Here is a 22,165-nt window from a genome sequence, read left to right as displayed (position 1 = left end):
GTTTCCTGTCTGTTAACCAATTTTCAATCCATGCCAGTATATTACCCCCAATCCCATGTGCTTTAATTTTGCACACTAACCTCTTATGTGGGACTTTATCAAAGGCCTTCTGAAAATCCAAATACACCACATCCACTGGTTCTCCCTTATCTATTCTACCAGTTGCATCCCCAAAAAACTCCAGCAGGTTTGTCAAACATGATTTCCCTTTCATAAATCCATGTTGACTTTGTCTAATCCCATTGATATTTTCTCAAAGTGTCCTGTTTCCACATCCTTTATGATAGACTCTAGCATTTTCCCTACTACTGATGTTAGGCTAACCGGTCTGTAGTTCCCTGTTTTCTCTCTCTCCTTTTTTAAATAGTGGGGTTACATTTGCCACCCTCCAATCTGCAGGAACTGTTCCATAATCTTTCGAATTTTGGAAGAATTGAGTGAGGCGATACACGGGATTTTATCGAACTGTATTGCACAAAAAAATAAATCATTAAAAAGCAGTGAGAAAAGAACTCACACTTTGAGAAAATATCAACGGGGACAAAGTCAACATGGATTTATGAAAGGGAAATCGGTTAGCCTAACATCAGTAGTAGGGAAAATGCTAAAGTCTATCATAAAGGATGTGAAAACAGGACACTTTGAGAAAATATCAATGGGATTAGACAAAGTCAACATGGATTTATGAAAGGGAAATCATGTTTGACAAACCTGCTGGAGTTTTTTGGGGATGCAACTGGTAGAATAGATAAGGGAGAACCAGTGGATGTGGTGTATTTGGATTTTCAGAAGGCCTTTGATAAAGTCCCACATAAGAGGTTAGTGTGCAAAATTAAAGCACATGGGATTGGGGGTAATATACTGGCATGGATTGAAAATTGGTTAACAGACAGGAAACAGAGAGTAGGAATAAATGGATCTTTTTCGGGGTGGCAGGCAGGGACTAGTGGGGTACCGCAGGGCCCCAGCTATTCACAATATATATCAATGATTTGGATGAGGGAACCAAATGTAATATTTCCAAATATTTACCACCCTGATGATCTGCAAGAATTTTCACAGGATAAACCCTTACAAGAGCTGTCAGCTGACTGCACACTTGTTTTGTGATGTGTATTTCATCCCTTATCCTGGTGAAATATGTTTGTTTTGTTATTTGGATTGTACTTATCTTCATTCACTAGCCTTGTAGGGTACTCTGTATCATACATGCAAGACCAGAATTTAGGGATGCAAGATTATACACCAATTTCTATTAAGTACTAGAGTCAAGGATGAGAGGGGGGGGAAGATCTCCTCCATTACAGCAGATAATGGAGGTTCTCTGTACAGTAAAAAAGATGCAAAACCCATAACGTAGCACTAAATGTAAAACACAGCTTTACTTCCATCTTATCCAATTGAAAGAGTATTCATTGGGACTCGCCCCATGTAAAAAGTGCTGTGACCAAACAGACTCGTCTGCAGCTCTTATGAGTCACTGCGTCTCTTACTTTTTTGGAAGCCTCGACAGACAGCGTGTCGTATTTTTCCTGGAATAGCAAGTTCTTTTCCTCAGGAGTTGCAGCGTCTTCACCCTGACACTCTGCATCGCTGACACGATAAAGGGGATAATGCTGAAAGAGTCAATACAAACAGGGAAACTATAAGTACAGCGCCCAAAACCATGCTCGTTGACAGGACCCAGCAATCAGCTATTTAATAAGATTTGATTACATAAGGTTTATGCGCTCAAAAGAATGAACCGTAGAACCCAAGAGGCAATGTGCTGCTCTAGCTAAATATTTATTGCTCATGTGCATTTTCACTTAAATGAAAAAATCTCTCATTCATTTCTATAATTGCTAGTTGGGTTTAAAGTATCATAGCTTAGAAATTAAAATAAATGAAATAATGCCTTTGCTAAATTGAGGAGAAAGTAATTTCACAGGAACTCATTAAACGTTCTACAACAACAACGGCTTGCATTTATATAGCGCCTTCAACGCAGTAAAACGTCCGAAGGTGTTTCACAGGAGTGTTATCAAACAAAATTTGACACCGAGCCACATAAGGAGGTATTAGGACAGGTGACCAAAAGCTTGGTCAAAGAGGTAGGTTTTAAGGAGCGAGTTAAAGGAGGAGAGAGAGGGCGAGAGACGGAGAGGTTTAGGGAGGGAATTCCAGAGCTTAGGAAGGCACGGCCGCCAATGGTGGAGCGATTAAAATCGGGGTGCGCAAGAGGCAAGAATTGGAGGAGCGCAGAGATCTCGGAGGGTTGTAGGGCTGGAAGAGGTTACAGAGTTAGGGAGGGGCGAGGCCAGTGGTGACTTAGTTCTGGTATCATCCTAGTAAATCTTTTTTGCACCTTCTCCAGTGCCTCGATATCCTTTAGTCTTCATTATTCTGAATGATTGACAATATTCCTAACCTGTCTCTCTAACAGTCCTTTTATTAAAACCAGGGATTCTCCTTGTTCTGCCTATTCATTCCTTTAAGTAATCCCTCTAATTGTTTGTGCATTGTTTTATCATGTTCCCATTGTCTCTATGTGAATTCACCTAAATCTCTTCCCGATTGCGCTTAGTAAAACTGTGCATCATTTCTCTTAGTGTAATAAAAATCTACATACATTCAATTACATAAATCAGAAGACAAAAGAGGGGAAATTTTACAGAGCAGGAATAATCTCTAACTGCAAATTATAACAAGCCTCTTGTGTTTGCGTCACCACAAGTTCATTCACGAATCCTTCATAAACACGTGGGCACGGAATTTGAATTTTTTCCTGCGCTTCCTAAAGTTTTTATTACATTAGTCTCAATTTTAGATCACGTCTGCACTGAGGCATGTGGCAGGGAAATATCCACATCGGCCTAGGTATCGGTTCCCCTGTTTGACACAACAATCCAAATTGGGTATCTTCTATGATACAATTTTCCTGTCATACTACCATACAGGCTGGGTATTCTGCGGCGAGTGACTCACCTCCTGACTCCCTGAAGCCTTTCCACCATCTACGAGGCACAAGTCAGGAGTGTGATGGAATACTCTCCGCTTACCTGGATGAGTGCAGCTCCAAAAACACTCAAGGAGCTTGACACCATCCAGGACAAAGCAGCCCGCTTGACTGGCACCCCATCCAACACCTTAAACATTCACTCCCTCCACCACCGTGGCTGCAGTGTGTACCATCTACAGGACGCACTGCAGCAACTCACCGTGGCTTCTTCGACAGCACCTCCCAAACCCGCGACCTCTACCACCTCGAAGGACAAGGGCAGCAGGCGCATGGGAACACCACCACCTGCACGTTCCTCTCCAAGTCACACACCATCCCGACTTGGAAATATATCGCCGTTCCTTCATCATCGCTGGGTCAAAATCCTGGAACTCCCTTCCTAACAGCACTGTGGGAGAACCGTCACCACACGGACTGCAGCGGTTCAAGAAGGCGGCTCAAAAAAAAAATTGGTCAGGTTCAGTCTGGGAAGAATTTTTAAAAATTCTTTACAAGGTTAGAAATTGTCATTTTTTTTTTGCCACAAACTGTTATTGAAACAAAGTCCATAAACTCTTTTAAAAGGGAATTAGATAGTTACTTGGAAAAGCGGAATATTAAAAGGGACTGGGGAGTGAGCAGGAGAGTGGGATTAGTCTAGGTGGCTAAAGTGGAGAAAAACACCAGTGTAGACTTGATGGGCCGAATGACCTGTTTCTGTGCTGTAATATTCTGTAATTCTATGTGTCTACCATTATTCCCAAATCTCTTTCGGCTTCTTCCCTAGTTCAACACTATTCATAAACTATGACTGTCACTTGTCCTTCCAATGTGTAAGACCGTACACTTATCTGTATTGAATTTCATCTACCATGGTTCTTACCCACTTGCAAGAATTGTCCAGGTCCTTTTGTAATTCCTTAGCTGCTTTGTCAGACTCTACCCAACGATTTTAACCCCCCAAGACATGTGGGAGAGTTTGGGGGGGGGGGGGTGCAGAGGTTAAAAATTATAAGTTCTTAAACCCGACCCTAACCCGCCTCCAACGTGCCCGCTTCCGATTTTAGCGGAGGCGGTTTTGGGTGCGACCGAGTAACTTGCTCTCGAGAGGCGGGTCCCTTATTATAATATGTTAATGAGGATACTTTCATGAGATTTTGGCAGCAATTGAAATTCATGCCTCCTGCAAGGGTTTTCTGGGACTCAGGAAACTCGGCAGTAAAACGGAGATGAGATTGAGCAGCACTTCATGGGGCTGGTTAAAGGTCAGGTGTCCCGATATGAATAAAGGCTCAGTGCTCACAGCTGCTTTCTGTTTCCTCAGGGAAACGATTTGATGAGAGTATTTGTTGTGACAGGTGTATTTGTACAGTTTGGAGGTGTTCACACAGAGAACATCTGGGTGGGTGGCGCCAGGATGGGTGGGTGGCGCCATGGCTGCTTTAGATTGGACTTCGGACAAGGAAGACAATCACCATACATGGCAGCAAGGTCATGCTGTGGTGGGAGCGACGGAGAGGTGGGAGCGACGGAGAGGTGGGAGAGACGGAGAAGGGAGCAACAGAGAGGGGACCAACAGAGGGGCCGATTTCGCAGGAGGCGCTACCCACCTAACAGGGTGTACAGACAGAGGAACAGTACTTCCGGAGGCTCAGATTGACAAGTCAGGTGGTCGCAGACATCTGCAGCCTGTTAGAAGAGCTGCTTCCTGCTGGACCTGATGGTCACACATTGCCAGTCGCTGTGAAAGTCACCACAGCCCTCAATTTCTTTGCCTCTGGCTCTTTCCAGTGTGTAACCGGAGACATATCGAGGGTCTCCCAGTCGGCTGTACATAAATGCATAAGGCAGGTGACGGATGGATTGTTTGCCAGGGCTGGGAGTTATGTAAACTTCCCCTGTGATGACAATAGCCAGAATGAGTGGGCACTTGGGTTCGTGTCTCTGGCTGGCTTCCCACAGGTACAGGGTGCCATCGACTGCAAACACGTGGCAATCTGAGCACCACCAGATCAACCAGGAGCATTCGTCAACCACAAGGGATTTCATTCCATCAGTGTACAGCTGGTGTGTAACCACAGGAAGAGGTTCTTGCTGGTCTGTGCCAGATACCCTGGGAGCTGCCATGATGCTTTTATCCTGCGGCAGTCTAACATCCCTGATCTGTTCGTACCTGGACTGAGACATAAGGGGTGGTTGCTAGGTGAAGAAGGATACCCGCTTCAAATCTGGCTGATGACACCTCTGAGGAATCCCACCAATGAACTCCAAGAGTGCTACAACGACAACCAGATGTGTCATCGAGCAAGCCATCGACATGCTCAAGATGCGCTTCAGATGCCTGGACAGGTCTGGCCCCTCAGTACTCACCAGCGAGGGTCTCTAGGATGATCATTTAAATTCTGATCACATTGCATAAAGATTGGGGTGTGTGGCAGTGGTGGATGGGTAAACGGGGAGGTGAGGAAGTGCACAGAAAGTGAACGATGGGTGCTGTTGAAACTTAAGTGGGTGCGAGGAGTGATGTGATGGAGTAGGCTTGTCAAGACAGAGTGAGAGGGGGTGGGAGGGTGCATTACAGGATGTAGGTGAATCTGCAACTGTACTCACCTTTCCTGGCCTGGTTAGATCATTAAAACGCTTCCTGCGCTGGATCCAAGTACGGGCCACAATGCTCCTGCTGCTGACCTCCTCAGCCACCTCTAACTACTCCTTCTTTGTAACAGCAGCAGGTTTCTTCTCCCTGTTGCTGGGGAAGATTACCTCCTTCCTGCTCCGTACTGCACCCAGGAGTACATCAAGTGACACGTTGTTAAAACAGGACGCAGCCTTTGACCGTCCGGACTTCATCTTCTAACTTTACCATCTCTTTCCAAGTGCTCCAAACTCCTCCAAATTCCATCTTTGAATTTTGCCTTTAAATCGTGGAGTTGAGATTGTGTCACGCGGGTGCGCATCACGCCCGCTGACGCGCGTCGGAGACCCGAAACCCGGAAGTAAAATGATAATTAGATATCCATGTTGATAGCGGACATTCCGACGCCCAAACATCTTCCGGGTTTCGCACCCGCTATCGCCCCCACTCAGAACCGCCTCTGCGTTATTATCGGGCCCTACGGCTCCTTCAATTTGGGATCTGCAAATTTGACCAACTTATATTGCATTTCTGAATTCAGATCAATTATGAAGGTTGCTAGCAGTAGTGGGCTCTTACAACAATCTATGAGCTGCTCAACTCAGTACACCTCCCCAGCCTGACATTACTTCCCTAACTGCTTCTTTCTTTCAACTGATTCCTTATCCAACTCCCAAGTTTCACTTGGGTTACCCACTGCCTTAAGCTCGTGTGACATCAAGGACGTTTGGTCAGGCAGGAGATCCGCCCCTTCTCAAACTGTGTTGGTTGCCACTTTATAGGCTTGTTTTCATTGCAGGTAAGTCCTCAAGCTGTTCCCAAAGATTGACGCAGCAGCCCAAAGGAAATGTCCCCTCACAACACGAGTAAACAATGAATTCGGTGAAGCCACAATACCCATTTGTACACCAATCATCCAGGAACAGATAGCTCATCAAAGTTCAATTGCCAATTGGAAACCCCCTACCTTAAAAAAACAAATTAAAAATAGAAATAAAACCAGATTCTTACCTGGAGTAAAATAGGGGCAGATGCTGGGAATATTTCCTTCTCTTTACAGTCCTCATTCGAATGGTTTGGATCCAGCTGTTGACAAAGGTGAACGTTATCAAAGATTTGTCCTTTTCCATTTAATTTTACACAATTATACGAACATAATAGAATATTAATTGGCGTATGGTTAGATGTTGAGTTTTCCTTTACCCCATTAGAAATACACCAACTCATGAGTGTCTTGCTTACACTGAATTACATAGAAACTACAGCACAGAAACCGGCCATTTGGCCTAACTGGTCTATACCAGTGTTTATGCTCCACACGAGCCTCCTCCCTCCCTACTTCATCTCACCCTATCAGGATATCCTTCTATTCCTTTCTCCCTCATGTGCTTATCTAGCTTCCCCTTAAATGTATCTATGCTATTTGCCTCAACTACTCCTTGTGGTAGCGAGTTCCACATTCTTACCACTCTCTGGCTAAAGAGGTTTCTCCTGAAGTCCCTATTGGATTTATTAGTGACTATTTTATATTTATGATCTCTAGTTTTGGACTCCCCCACAAGTGGAAACATTTGTCTATGTCGATCCTATCAAATCCATTCATTATCTTAAAGACCTCTATCAGGTCACCCCTCAGCCTTCTCTTTTCTGGAGAAAAGAGCCCCAGCCTGTTCAGCCTTTCCAGATCAGGATATCCTCTCAGTTCTGGTATCTTTTCTGCACCTTCTCTCCAATGCCTCTATATCCTTTCTATAATATGGAGACCAGAACTGTGCACAATACTCCAAGTGTGGTCTAACCAAGGTTCTATACAAGTTTAACATAACTGCTCTTCTTTTCAATTCTATCCCTCTGGAAATGAACCCCAGTGCTTGATTTGCCTTTTTTTATGGCCTTATTAACCTGTGTATTAATACATGACCTGTCTCAGAAAAGATGGGCACGGATTTGTGAGATGAAAACACGTTCAAGGACTTCAGAGAGGAAAGGGAGGTTGGAGATCGGCTAGTGGTTTGCAAGGTCAGAGGGGACAACTGTGGGTTTTTTGAGGAGAGGTTGATGGTGGCAGGTTTGAAGGGGACCCATTTACAATATCTGCTAGGGTGGGGGCCAGGAAGGGAAGTTGAGTGATCAGGGTGGAAGGAGCAGGTGGTGAGTCTCATGGACAAGATGAGCTCAGAGAGTGCATAAAAGGAGATAGGAGAGAAACTAGAGGAAAATGTTGGGTAGGGGGAATCTGGCAGGGGGGGGGGGGGGCGGGGGGAGGGTTGGCTTGGCAGGTAAGGGGAAGGGGGCGCGGAAGCAACATAGGTAGCTGGACTGATGGTCTCAGTCTTAGTGACAAAGAAGTTCATTAGCCCTTTGCACAAGATGAGGATGCAGTCGGCAGAGGAGAGGGGTTTAAGGAGACAGTTGGTAGAGGAGGAAAGAAGCTGGGGGAAGAGTGTTATCATAGAATCATAGCACGGTTATAGCACGGAAGGAGGCCATTTGGCCCATCGAGTCTGCGCCGGTTCTATGCAAGAGCAATCCAGCTAGTCCCACTCCCCCGCCCTATCCCCGTAGTCCTGCAAATTTTTTTACTTTCAAGTACTTATCCAGTTCCCTTTTGAAGGCCATGATTGACTCTGCCTCCACCACCTCCTTGGGCAGTGCATTCCAGATCCTAACCACTCGCTGTGTGAAAAGGATTTTCCTCATGTCACCTTTGGTTCTTTTGCCAATCACCTTAAATCTATGTCCTCTGGTTCTTGACCCTTCTGCCAATGGGAACAGTTTCTCTCTATCTACTCTGTCTAGGTCCTTCATGATTTTGAATACCTCTATCAAATCTCCTCGCAACCGTCTCTGTTCCAAGGAGAACAACCCCAGCTTCTCCAGTCTATCCACGTCACTAAAGTCTCTCATCCCTAGAATCATTCTAGTAAATCTCTTCCGCACCCTCTCCAAGGCCTTCACATCTTTCCTAAAGTGCTGTGCCCAGAACCGGACACAATACTCCAGTTGTGGCTGAACCAGTGTTTTATAAAGGTTCATCATGGCTTCCATACTTTTGTACTCTATATCTCTATTTATAAAGCCCAGGACCCCTTTTTTAATGGCATTCTCAACCTGCCCTGCCGCCTTCAACAATTTGTGCACATATACCCCCAGATCTCTCTGTTCCTGTACCCCTTTTAGAGTTGTGTCCTTTAGTTTATATTGCCTCCCCTCGTTCTTCCAATCGAAATGTATCACTTTGCATTTTTCTGCATTAAATTTCATCTGCCAAGTGTCTGCCCATGCCACCAGCCTGTCTATACCCTCTTGAAGTCTATCATTATCCTCCTCACTGTTTACTACCCTTCCGAGTTTCGTGTCATCTGCAAATTTTGAAAGTGTGCCTTGTACACCCAAGTCCAAGTCATTAATATATATCAAGAAAAGCAGTGGTCCCAGCACTGACCCCTGAGGAACACCACTGTACACCTCTCTCCAGTCCAAAAAACAACCGTTCAACACTACTCTCTGTTTCCTGTCCCTTAGCCAATTCTGTATCCATGTTGTTGCTGCCCCCTTTATTGCCGCAATCTTGATGATAAGCCTACCACGCGGTACTTTATCAAACGCCTTTTGAAAGTCCATATACACCACATCAACTGCATTGCCCTCATCTACCCTCTCTGTTACCTCATCAAAAAACTCTTTCAGGTTAGTTAAACACAATTTGCCTTTAACACATGCGTGCTGGCTTTCCCTAATCAATCCACACTCGTCCAAGTGACTGTTAATTCTGTCCCGGATTATCGTTTCTAAAAGTTTCCCCCCCACTGAAGTTAAACTGACTGGCCTGTAGTTGCTGGGTTTATCCTTACACCCTTTTTTGAACAAGGGTGTAACATTTGCAATTCTCCAGTCCTCTGGCACCACCCCCATATCTACGGATGTTTGGAAGATTATGGCCAGTACCTCCGCAATTTCCACCCTTACTTCCCTCAGCAACCTAGGATGCATCCTATCCAGACCGGGTAACTTATCTACTTTAAGTACATCTAGCCTTTCTAGTACCTCTTCTTTATCAATTTTTAGCCCATCGAGTTTCTCAACCAAATCTTCCTTTACTGAGACTCTGGCAGCATCTTCTTCCTTGGTAAAGATAGATACAAAGTACTCATTTAGTACTTCGGCCTTCCCCTCTACCTCCATGAGTAGATCTCCTTTATGATCCCTAATCGGCCCCACCCCTCCTCTTACTACCTGTCATTTATATGCCTGTAAAAGACTTTTGGATTCCCTTTTATGTTGGCCACCAATCTATTCTTATACTCTCTCTTTGCTCCTCTTATTTCCTTTTTCACTTCTCCTCTGTACTTTCTATATTCTGCCTGGTTCTCACTTGTTATGAACCTGACATCTGTCACACGCCCCTTTTTTCCACTTCATCTTACTCACTATCTCTTTTGTCATCCAGGGAGCTCTGGCTTTGGTTGCCCATTGTTTGATTCCAGTTTTGCCTGCCAATCTTTGATTCCAATTTACCCGGGCCAGATCTGTTCTCATTCCACTGAAATTGGCCCTCTTCCAATTGAGTATTTTTACTTTAGAGTGGTCCATATCCTTTTCCGTAGCTATTCTAAACCTTATGATACTATGATCACTGTTCCCTAAATGCTCCCCCACTGACACTTGCTCCACTTGGCCCGCCTCATTCCCCAGAACCAAGTCCAGCAATGCCTCCTTCCTCATTGGTCCGGAAACGTACTGGTCAAGAAAGTTACCCTGAACACATTTCAAAAATTCCTCCCCCTCTTTGCCCCTTATATTATTATTATCCCAGTCTATATGAGGTCTAGAAGTCCCTCGTTATCACTACTGTATTGCCTTTGCATCTCTCTGTAATTTCCCTGCAAATTTGTTCCTCTATATCCATCCCACTAGTTGGTGACCTACAGAATACACTCAGTAGATGGCACCTCTATTGTTTCTTAACTCTAACCAAATAGATTCTGTCCTTGACCCCTCCAGGACATCCTCTCTCTCCAGCACTGCAATATTCTCCTTAATCAATACTGCAACACCACCCCCCCACTTTCTTTCCTTTTCTATCTTTCCTGAACACCTTATATCCAGGAATATTCAGTACCCAATCCTGCCCTTTTTTGAGCCGAGTCTCCGTTAACGCCACAACATCGTATTTCCATGTGGCTATTTGGACCTGCAGCTCTCCAACCTTGTTTACCACGCTTCGTGCGTTTACACACATGCACTGCAAACCAGTCTTAGACTTTCTTGTACTCTATCTTACTCTGATCTCTCCTAATAACGTACTATTTCTTGTTCTAGTGCTATCTTTCCCCCCGATGCTTTATGCACCTTGTTTCTCCTTTCCAATGCTACATCCTGGTGCCCACCCCCTGCCAAATTAGTTTAAACCTCCCCCCAGATCACTAGCGAATCTCCCTGCGAGGACATTGGTCCCAGCTCCGCTGAGGTGCAACCAGGATGCTTTGCCTTCCAGGATGATCCTTAAATAGTGGATGGTTTTAACAGACGAGAGTGAGACTAGATAGATCTTCATCTGGTACAGACAAATCTGGTGACAGGTGGCTAAACCAGCTGTACGCCAGATGCACTGAAGTCTGCACCCCTCGGACTTGAGAAAGCAAAGATTGGGGCCATACCATTGAGAACGACCGGAATGGGAGAGTGTAAAGATTTTGCTGGGCACAAGGGCGTCAAGGGTGTAGATGAGGGCATGGGTGAGCAAGTCGATGGCTTCAGAACTATCGTGGCGAATGGAGGGCCAAAAGCTGGGCAGTTGGGAGTTTGAAACTTCAGTTGTTAGTGACTTGGAGGAAGAGTGTTTCCCCCCCCCCCCCACCCCCAAGAGTGGACACAGAAGGAAGTGGGGTTGGAAAGGAGTAGGGGATGTGTGTGGTGAGGGATACAAGGAAGTGGTCAGATGTCTGTGATTGAGTCCACAGGAGTAGAGAAGCCATGAGAGAAAGCAAGTTCAAATCCATGAATATGGGGAGGAGAATTTATATGGAGAGAGCGGCAAAGAATTCAGAGGACAGAGGGTAAACGGAGCATGAGGAGCTGCTCAAAGCAGAGGCTGAGGGAGGAAAGGAGGATGGATATTTTAGTGAGAAACTCTCAGCAGAGCTTTGGGATGGCAGCAGACAACATTATTTTAAGGGATAAGTGAGAGGGATGAAACAAGGAGATGCTCGACAGAGAAGACAGTAGAGGAGCAGGGGGAAAGCCCAAGGTGTGATTTAGCGATAAGGGACACTGCACAGTTTGGGCAGAACAGGTGGTGGAAAGTACAACCAGGTGGAGAGACCTCAGTAAGGGGCAAGGTACTACCTGAAAGTCAAGTTTCAGGATGTCAATGCAATTATCCAGAATAAAAGCGTGGATGGCCAAGTCCTTGTTCACGAATGAGTGGACATTCTGGAGGAAAATGTGGAGCGGGGCAGTGATTGTAGATCCTCTGGCAGAGTCCAAGAGGGCGAGCAGGAAGATGGTGAATTTAGCCCCCAGCAGCTGCACTGGTCCAGAATGTCAGCAAGAGAAGAGCATGGGACAGTTGGGGTTGCTGCTCGTAAGGAGGTGGCGGCGGATGCCTCAATGAGCCTTTTGGAGAATGTGAAGAGAGGCACAGTAGCTGTGGACCAGGAGGGATTCAGGCTTGGGATAGCAGCATGACAGAAGGAAGGCAGAGGAGGTTAGAGATTGGGGCGGGGGGGGAAACAAAGTACCTGAGAAGGGAGAAATGAAAGGTGGCACGACTGAGTGACAGGAAGGGGAGAAGACACGAAAGAAAGGCCCGAGAGGGGCCAAGATCACAAAGGGCCATGGAAGTAATGGGATCAGGTCTGGAGTAGCAGCCAAAATGCGCACGGGATTGGACACAGAGGGAATTCAGGTTACATAGGCGTGGTAGAGATTTGGAGAGACATGTCTGGTCATAAACAGAGGACAAATGTAAGGAATCTTACAACACCAGGTTATAGTCCAACAAATTTATTTTAAAATCACAAGCTTTCGGAGATTATCTCCTTCGTCAGATGATTCAATCATCTGACGAAGGAGATAATCTCCGAAAGCTTGTGATTTTAAAATAAATTTGTTGGACTATAACCTGGTGTTGTAAGATTCCTTACATTTGTCCACCCCAGTCCATCACCGGCATCTCCACATCATAAACAGAGGACAGAGAGGAGACGATATAAGAGAGCCCAAAGTTAAAGTATGAGCAGCATAAGAAATGAACCGAGAAGTTTAACCCTTTTCCCAGAACATAAGTCTGTCTTTAATCACCAACCAGAATGATCCGAAAAACATGTTCCAAAAAACAAAATAGGACAAAGACGGAATAACTGAATATGCTGATTATCGAATGAAAACATCTTTTGAGAAAGCCTGAGTTAAACCATTTCGCTCCACGTGTCGTTAGTTAGGCGCAGATGTGATCTTGCCTGGCAGGAGGAACTAAATCACATTTGAGTTGAGGAGGCTGTGCGAAGTCTTCTATTTTCATTTATCTTATGTTTGTCCCCTTCATGTAGCCACAAAATAATTTGCACTCATATAGCATCTTTAAGTAGTTAAACATCCCACGGTACTTCATAGATGGGCTGATAAGACCACAGAGGGCACGGTTTTAAAAGGGCGGCGGCGTGGCAAGAGCGGGCGGGGGGGATGGGGTCAATGGGTGCGCGGCAAACCCCAATAATAAAAACTTACCTTTTCCCACGCGATCGCAACTTAATTGGTGGCCATTAATCTTATTTCTGGGTTTGCCGTCCGAAAGCTCCGCAGTGGGTGGACTGCGCACCCGCATGACAGGCTGTCAGCTGGAGCATCTGGATTTAAAGGGCCATTGCTCCAATGGATTTTGCTGGAGCAAAGAGCAAGAAGACCCAATGGAGCAGCACAGGGGCTAGGCTGCTCCAAGATTTAACGATGCCTCACTTCAGCTGCTATTGGCCGGGGTGATGAGGAGGAGGGAGCTATTTTACCCGGCTGACAGGAGGAAGCGCCCTGTCTCTGCCACCAAGAAGGCCTGGCTCGAGGTGGCAGAGGAGGTCGCCAACAGGAGCAACATCTCCCGCACTTGGGCTCAGTGCAGGAAGTGTTTCAGTGACCTAACTAGGTCATCAAAAGTGATTCTCCTGCATTCCATGTTGCACATCACCACCCCCCTCCCCCCCCCCAACTCATTCTGCATTGTCAAGACTACTCCATCACATCACTCCTCACACCCACTTAAGGCTCATCCTCAACTTAAAACACGTTCAAGGACTTCAGAGAGGAAAGGGAGGTTGGAGATCGGCTAGTGGTTTGCAAGGTCAGAGGGGACAACTGTGGGTTTTTTGAGGAGAGGTTGATGGTGGCAGGTTTGAAGGGGACCCATTTACAATATCTGCTAGGGTGGGGGCCAGGAAGGGAAGTTGAGTGATCAGGGTGGAAGGAGCAGGTGGTGAGTCTCATGGACAAGATGAGCTCAGAGAATGCATAAAAGGAGATAGGAGAGAAACTAGAGGAAAATGTTGGGTAGGGGGAATCTGGCAGGGGGCGGGGGGAGGGTTGGCTTGGCAGGTAAGGGGAAGGGGGCGCGGAAGCAACATAGGTAGCTGGACTGATGGTCTCAGTCTTAGTGACAAAGAAGTCCATTAGCCCTTTGCACAAGATGAGGATGCAGTCGGCAGAGGAGAGGGGTTTAAGGAGACAGTTGGTAGAGGAGGAAAGAAGCTGGGGGAAGAGTGTTATCATAGAATCATAGCACGGTTATAGCACGGAAGGAGGCCATTTGGCCCATCGAGTCTGCGCCGGTTCTATGCAAGAGCAATCCAGCGAGTCCCACTCCCCCGCCCTATCCCCGTAGTCCTGCAAATTTTTTTACTTTCAAGTACTTATCCAGTTCCCTTTTGAAGGCCATGATTGACTCTGCCTCCACCACCTTCTTGGGCAGTGCATTCCAGATCCTAACCACTCGCTGTGTGAAAAGGATTTTCCTCATGTCACCTTTGGTTCTTTTGCCAATCACCTTAAATCTATGTCCTCTGGTTCTTGACCCTTCTGCCAATGGGAACAGTTTCTCTCTATCTACTCTGTCTAGGTCCTTCATGATTTTGAATACCTCTATCAAATCTCCTCGCAACCGTCTCTGTTCCAAGGAGAACAACCCCAGCTTCTCCAGTCTATCCACGTCACTAAAGTCTCTCATCCCTAGAATCATTCTAGTAAATCTCTTCCGCACCCTCTCCAAGGCCTTCACATCTTTCCTAAAGTGCTGTGCCCAGAACCGGACACAATACTCCAGTTGTGGCTGAACCAGTGTTTTATAAAGGTTCATCATGGCTTCCATACTTTTGTACTCTATATCTCTATTTATAAAGCCCAGGACCCCTTTTTTAATGGCATTCTCAACCTGCCCTGCCGCCTTCAACAATTTGTGCACATATACCCCCAGATCTCTCTGTTCCTGTACCCCTTTTAGAGTTGTGTCCTTTAGTTTATATTGCCTCCCCTCGTTCTTCCAATCGAAATGTATCACTTTGCATTTTTCTGCATTAAATTTCATCTGCCAAGTGTCTGCCCATGCCACCAGCCTGTCTATACCCTCTTGAAGTCTATCATTATCCTCCTCACTGTTTACTACCCTTCCGAGTTTCGTGTCATCTGCAAATTTTGAAAGTGTGCCTTGTACACCCAAGTCCAAGTCATTAATATATATCAAGAAAAGCAGTGGTCCCAGCACTGACCCCTGAGGAACACCACTGTACACCTCTCTCCAGTCCAAAAAACAACCGTTCAACACTACTCTCTGTTTCCTGTCCCTTAGCCAATTCTGTATCCATGTTGTTGCTGCCCCCTTTATTGCCGCAATCTTGATAAGCCTACCACGCGGTACTTTATCAAACGCCTTTTGAAAGTCCATATACACCACATCAACTGCATTGCCCTCATCTACCCTCTCTGTTACCTCATCAAAAAACTCTTTCAGGTTAGTTAAACACAATTTGCCTTTAACACATGCGTGCTGGCTTTCCCTAATCAATCCACACTCGTCCAAGTGACTGTTAATTCTGTCCCGGATTATCATTTCTAAAAGTTTCCCCCCCACTGAAGTTAAACTGACTGGCCTGTAGTTGCTGGGTTTATCCTTACACCCTTTTTTGAACAAGGGTGTAACATTTGCAATTCTCCAGTCCTCTGGCACCACCCCCATATCTACGGATGTTTGGAAGATTATGGCCAGTACCTCCGCAATTACCACCCTTACTTCCCTCAGCAACCTAGGATGCATCCTATCCAGACCGGGTAACTTATCTACTTTAAGTACATCTAGCCTTTCTAGTACCTCTTCTTTATCAATTTTTAGCCCATCGAGTTTCTCAACCAAATCTTCCTTTACTGAGACTCTGGAAGCATCTTCTTCCTTGGTAAAGACAGATACAAAGTACTCATTTAGTACTTCGGCCTTCCCCTCTACCTCCATGAGTAGATCTCCTTTATGATCCCTAATCGGCCCCACCCCTCCTCTTACTACCCGTCATTTATATGCCTGTAAAAGACTTTTGGATTCCCTTTTATGTTGGCCACCAATCTATTCTTATATTCTCTCTTTGCTCCTCTTATTTCCTTTTTCACTTCTCCTCTGTACTTTCTATATTCTGCCTGGTTCTCACTTGTTATCAACCTGACATCTGTCACACGCCCCTTTTTTCCACTTCATCTTACTCACTATCTCTTTTGTCATCCAGGGAGCTCTGGCTTTGGTTGCCCATTGTTCGATTACAGTTTTGCCTGCCAATCTTTGATTCCAATTTACCCGGGCCAGATCTGTTCTCATTCCACTGAAATTGGCCCTCTTCCAATTGAGTATTTTTACTTTACAGTGGTCCATATCCTTTTCCGTAGCTATTCTAAACCTTATGATACTATGATCGCTGTTCCCTAAATGCTCCCCCACTGACACTTGCTCCACTTGGCCCGCCTCATTCCCCAGAACCAAGTCCAGCAATGCCTCCTTCCTCATTGGTCCGGAAACGTACTGGTCAAGAAAGTTACCCTGAACACATTTCAAAAATTCCTCCCCCTCTTTGCTCCTTATATTATTATTATCCCAGTCTATGTTAGGTCTAGAAGTCCCTCGTTATCACTACTGTATAACCTTTGCATCTCTCTGTAATTTCCCTGCAAATTTGTTCCTCTATATCCTTCCCACTAGTTGGTGACATACAGAATACACCCAGTAGTATAATGGCACCTCTATTGTTTCTTAACTCTAACCAAATAGATTCTGTCCTTGACCCCTCCAGGACATCCTCTCTCTCCAGCACTGCAATATTCTCCTTAATCAATACTGCAACACCACCCCCCCACTTTCTTTCCTTTTCTATCTTTCCTGAACACCTTATATCCAGGAATATTCAGTACCCAATCCTGCCCTTTTTTGAGCCGAGTCTCCGTTAACGCCACAACATCGTATTTCCATGTGGCTATTTGGACCTGCAGCTCTCCAACCTTGTTTACCACGCTTCGTGCGTTTACACACATGCACTGCAAACCAGTCTTAGACTTTCTTGTACTCTATCTTACTCTGATCTCTCCTAATAATGTACCATTTCTTGTTCTAGTGCTATCTTTCCCCCCGATCCTTTATGCACCTTGTTTCTCCTTTCCAATGCTACATCCTGGTGCCCATCCCCCTGCCAAATTAGTTTAAACCTCCCCCCAGATCACTAGCGAATCTCCCTGCGAGGACATTGGTCCCAGCTCTGCTGAGGTGCAACCAGGATGCTTTGCCTTCCAGGATGATCCTTAAATAGTGGATGGTTTTAACAGACGAGAGTGAGACTAGATAGATCTTCATCTGGTACAGACAAATCTGGTGACAGGTGGCTAAACCAGCTGTACGCCAGATGCACTGAAGTCTGCACCCCTCGGACTTGAGAAAGCAAAGATTGGGGCCATACCATTGAGAACGACCGGAATGGGAGAGTGTAAAGATTTTGCTGGGCACAAGGGCGTCAAGGGTGTAGATGAGGGCATGGGTGAGCAAGTCGATGGCTTCAGAACTATCGTGGCGAATGGAGGGCCAAAAGCTGGGCAGTTGGGAGTTTGAAACTTCAGTTGTTAGTGACTTGGAGGAAGAGTGTTTCCCCCCCCCCCCCCACCCCCAAGAGTGGACACAGAAGGAAGTGGGGTTGGAAAGGAGTAGGGGATGTGTGTGGTGAGGGATACAAGGAAGTGGTCAGAAGTCTGTGATTGAGTCCACAGGAGTAGAGAAGCCATGAGAGAAGCCATGAGCGAAAGCAAGTTCAAATCCATGAATATGGGGAGGAGAATTTATATGGAGAGAGCGGCAAAGAATTCAGAGGACAGAGGGTAAACGGAGCATGAGGAGCTGCTCAAAGCAGAGGCTGAGGGAGGAAAGGAGGATGGATATTTTAGTGAGAAACTCTCAGCAGAGCTTTGGGATGGCAGCAGACAACATTATTTTAAGGGATAAGTGAGAGGGATGAAACAAGGAGGTGCTCGACAGAGAAGACAGTAGAGGAGCAGGGGGAAAGCCCAAGGTGTGATTTAGCGATAAGGGACACTGCACAGTTTGGGCAGAACAGGTGGTGGAAAGTACAACCAGGTGGAGAGACCTCAGTAAGGGGCAAGGTACTACCTGAAAGTCAAGTTTCAGGATGTCAATGCAATCATCCAGAATAAAAGCGTGGATGGCCAAGTCCTTGTTCACGAATGAGTGGACATTCTGGAGGAAAATGTGGAGCGGGGCAGTGATTGTAGATCCTCTGGCAGAGTCCAAGAGGGCGAGCAGGAAGATGGTGAATTTAGCCCCCAGCAGCTGCACTGGTCCAGAATGTCAGCAAGAGAAGAGCATGGGACAGTTGGGGTTGCTGCTCGTAAGGAGGTGGCGGCGGATGCCTCAATGAGCCTTTTGGAGAATGTGAAGAGAGGCACAGTAGCTGTGGACCAGGAGGGATTCAGGCTTGGGATAGCAGCATGACAGAAGGAAGGCAGAGGAGGTTAGAGATTGGGGCGGGGGGGGAAACAAAGTACCTGAGAAGGGAGAAATGAAAGGTGGCACGACTGAGTGACAGGAAGGGGAGAAGACACGAAAGAAAGGCCCGAGAGGGGCCAAGATCACAAAGGGCCATGGAAGTAATGGGATCAGGTCTGGAGTAGCAGCCAAAATGCGCACGGGATTGGACACAGAGGGAATTCAGGTTACATAGGCGTGGTAGAGATTTGGAGAGACATGTCTGGTCATAAACAGAGGACAGAGAGGAGACGATATAAGAGAGCCCAAAGTTAAAGTATGAGCAGCATAAGAAATGAACCGAGAAGTTTAACCCTTTTCCCAGAACATAAGTCTGTCTTTAATCACCAACCAGAATGATCCGAAAAACATGTTCCAAAAAACAAAATAGGACAAAGACGGAATAACTGAATATGCTGATTATCGAATGAAAACATCTTTTGAGAAAGCCTGAGTTAAACCATTTTGCTCCACGTGTCGTTAGTTAGGCGCAGATGTGATCTTGCCTGGCAGGAGGAACTAAATCACATTTGAGTTGAGGAGGCTGTGCGAAGTCTTCTATTTTCATTTATCTTATGTTTGTCCCCTTCATGTAGCCACAAAATAATTTGCACTCATATAGCATCTTTAAGTAGTTAAACATCCCACGGTACTTCATAGATGGGCTGATAAGACCACAGAGGGCACGGTTTTAAAAGGGCGGCGGCGTGGCAAGAGCGGGCGGGGGGGATGGGGTCAATGGGTGCGCGGCAAACCCCAATAATAAAAACTTACCTTTTCCCACGCGATCGCAACTTAATTGGTGGCCATTAATCTTATTTCTGGGTTTGCCGTCCGAAAGCTCCGCAGTGGGTGGACTGCGCACCCGCATGACAGGCTGTCAGCTGGAGCATCTGGATTTAAAGGGCCATTGCTCCAATGGATTTTGCTGGAGCAAAGAGCAAGAAGACCCAATGAAGCAGCACAGGGGCTAGGCTGCTCCAAGATTTAACGATGCCTCACTTCAGCTGCTACTGGCCGGGGTGATGAGGAGGAGGGAGCTATTTTACCCGACTGACAGGAGGAAGCGCCCTGTCTCTGCCACCAAGAAGGCCTGGTTCGAGGTGGCAGAGGAGGTCGCCAACAGGAGCAACATCTCCCGCACATGGGTCCAGTGCAGGAAGTGTTTCAGTGACCTAACTAGGTCAGCAAAAGTGAGTACACTTACTGATTCTCCCGCATTCCATGTTGCACATCACCCCCACCCCCCAACTCATTCTGCACTGTCAAGACTACTCCATCACATCACTCCTCACACCCACTTAAGGCTCATCCTCAACTTACCGTCACTTCCTGAGCACTTCCTCACCTCCCCATTTGTGACCCCACCACTACCACTCATCCCAATCCTGATCCAATGTGATGTCTCTGCCTCATACTCACCCTCTGAGGCACCTCTTTCACGGTCAGCCTCACCCAAACCAATGCATTCATCGGCTGACCACTTCGCCATCACTCACTCACACGTCTGTACTTTCTCCCCTTCAAGGAGAAGAGAGCGCAAAATGCACGTGAGAGGGTGAGGACTGGAGGGGGGCCGCAACAAATAGTGATCCTCACAGAGGCGGAGGAGGAGGCCCCGGAGATCAGCTGCACCCTCGAGTGCCTGTCCGTCGGGGACACCGAGACTGGCACCCCACAAACAGCTGGTGACACAACTTCAACATTCATCACACACAACATGAATTGATGTTAACAGTGCTTGGCATGTTCAACACCTCAGTGTGGATACAACAAAGGCTATGGGCCCCGATAACATCCCGGCTGTAGTGCTGAAAACTTGTGCTCCAGAACTAGCCACACCTCTAGCCAAGCTGTTCCAGTACAGCTACAACACTGGCATCTACCCGACAATGTGGAAAATTGCACAGGTATGTCCTCTCCACAAAAAGCAGGACAAATCCAATCCAGCCAATTACCGCCCCATCAGTCTACTCTCAATCATCAGCAAAGTGATGGAAGGTGTCATCGACAGTGCTATCAAGCGGCACTCACTCACCAATAACCTGCTCACTGATGCTCAGTTTGGGTTCCGCCAGGACCACTCGGCTCCAGACCTCATTACAGCCTTGGTCCAAACATGGACAAAAGAGCTGAATTCCAGAGGTGAGGTGAGAGTGACTGCCCTTGACATCAAGGCAGCATTTGACCGAGTGTGGCACCAAGGAGCCCGAGTAAAATTGAAGTCAATGGGAATCAGAGGGAAATCTCTCCAGCGGCTGGAGTCATACCTAGCACAAAGGAAGATTGTAGTGATCATTGGAGGCCAACCATCTCAGCCCCAGGACACTGCTGCCGGAGTTCCTCAGGGCAGTGTCCTAGGCCCAACCATCTTCAGCTGCTTCTCAATGACCTTCCCTCTAGCATAAGGTCAGAAATGGGGATGTTCGCTGATGATTGCAGTGTTCAGTTCCATTCGCAACCCCTCAGATAATGAAGCAGTCCGAGCCCGCATGCAGCAAGACCTGGACAACATCCAGGATTGGGCTGATAAGCGGCAAGTAACATTTGCGCCAGACAAGTGCCAGGCAATGACCATCTCCAACAAGAGAGAGTCTAACCACCTCCCCTTGACATTCAACAGCATTACCATCGCCGAATCCCCCACCATCAACATCCTGTGGGTCACCATTGACCAGAAACTTAACTGGACCAGCCATATAAATACTGTGGCTACAAGAGCAGGTCAGAGGCTGGGTATTCTGCGGCGAGTGACTCACCTCCTGACTCCCCAAAGCCTTTCCACCATCTACAAGGCACAGGTCAGGAGTATGATGGAATACTCTCCACTTGCCTGAATGAGTGTAGCTCCAACAACACTCAAGAAGCTCGACACCATCCAGGACAAAGCAGCCCGCTTGATTGGCACCCCATCCACCACCATAAACATTCACTCCCTTCACCACCGGCGCACAGTGGCTGCAGTGTGTGCCATCCACAGGATGCACTGCAGCAACTCGCCAAGGCTTCTTCAACAGCACCTCCCAAACCCGTGACCTCTACCACCTAGAAGGTCAAGGGCAGCAGGCACATGGGAACAACACCACCTGCACATTCCCCTCCAAGTCACACGCCATCCCCACTTGGAAATATATCGCCGTTCCTTCATCGTCGCTGGGTCAAAATCCTGGAACTCCCTTCCTAACAACAGTGGGAGAACCTTCACCAAACGGACTGCAGCGGTTCAAGAAAGCGGCTCACTACCACCTTCTCAAGGACAATTAGGGATGGGCAATAAATGCTGGCCTTGCCAGCGACGCCCACATCCCATGAATGAATTTTTAAAAATGCTCATCGCAACATGACACATCTGTGATGATGCTTAATATTGCCTTCTGTTCTCTTACAGGCCCTTCAACGACCGCAGTGACGGGAGAGGGCAATTTCTCAGAGGAGCTCCAGGCCTCTGAGGGTGCACCATCACATCTTAGTGAGTCACCCACCAGCGCAGATACTCACACCTCGG

At 46.8% G+C, this 22,165-nt stretch overlaps 1 protein-coding gene across 1 annotated transcript in view; it reads right to left on the bottom strand.

Moving 5' to 3' along the window:
• mppe1 (metallophosphoesterase 1) overlaps positions 1-22,165 on the bottom strand; it is an 88,871-nt gene that overhangs the window by 17,412 nt on the left and 49,294 nt on the right. The window contains exons 9-10 of the mRNA XM_067974771.1: positions 6,627-6,701; positions 1,494-1,616 (exon numbers count right to left, since the gene is read on the bottom strand). Coding sequence (XP_067830872.1) covers positions 1,494-1,616; positions 6,627-6,701 — 198 coding nt within the window. The remainder of the gene's footprint in view (positions 1-1,493; positions 1,617-6,626; positions 6,702-22,165) is intronic.

This window comes from Heptranchias perlo, chromosome 3 (assembly GCF_035084215.1).
Source record: "Heptranchias perlo isolate sHepPer1 chromosome 3, sHepPer1.hap1, whole genome shotgun sequence".
NCBI classification, from domain to species: Eukaryota; Metazoa; Chordata; class Chondrichthyes; order Hexanchiformes; family Hexanchidae; genus Heptranchias; species Heptranchias perlo.
The sequence above is the reverse complement of the archived record's forward strand: the minus strand, read 5'-3'. Positions and strand labels throughout refer to the sequence as shown.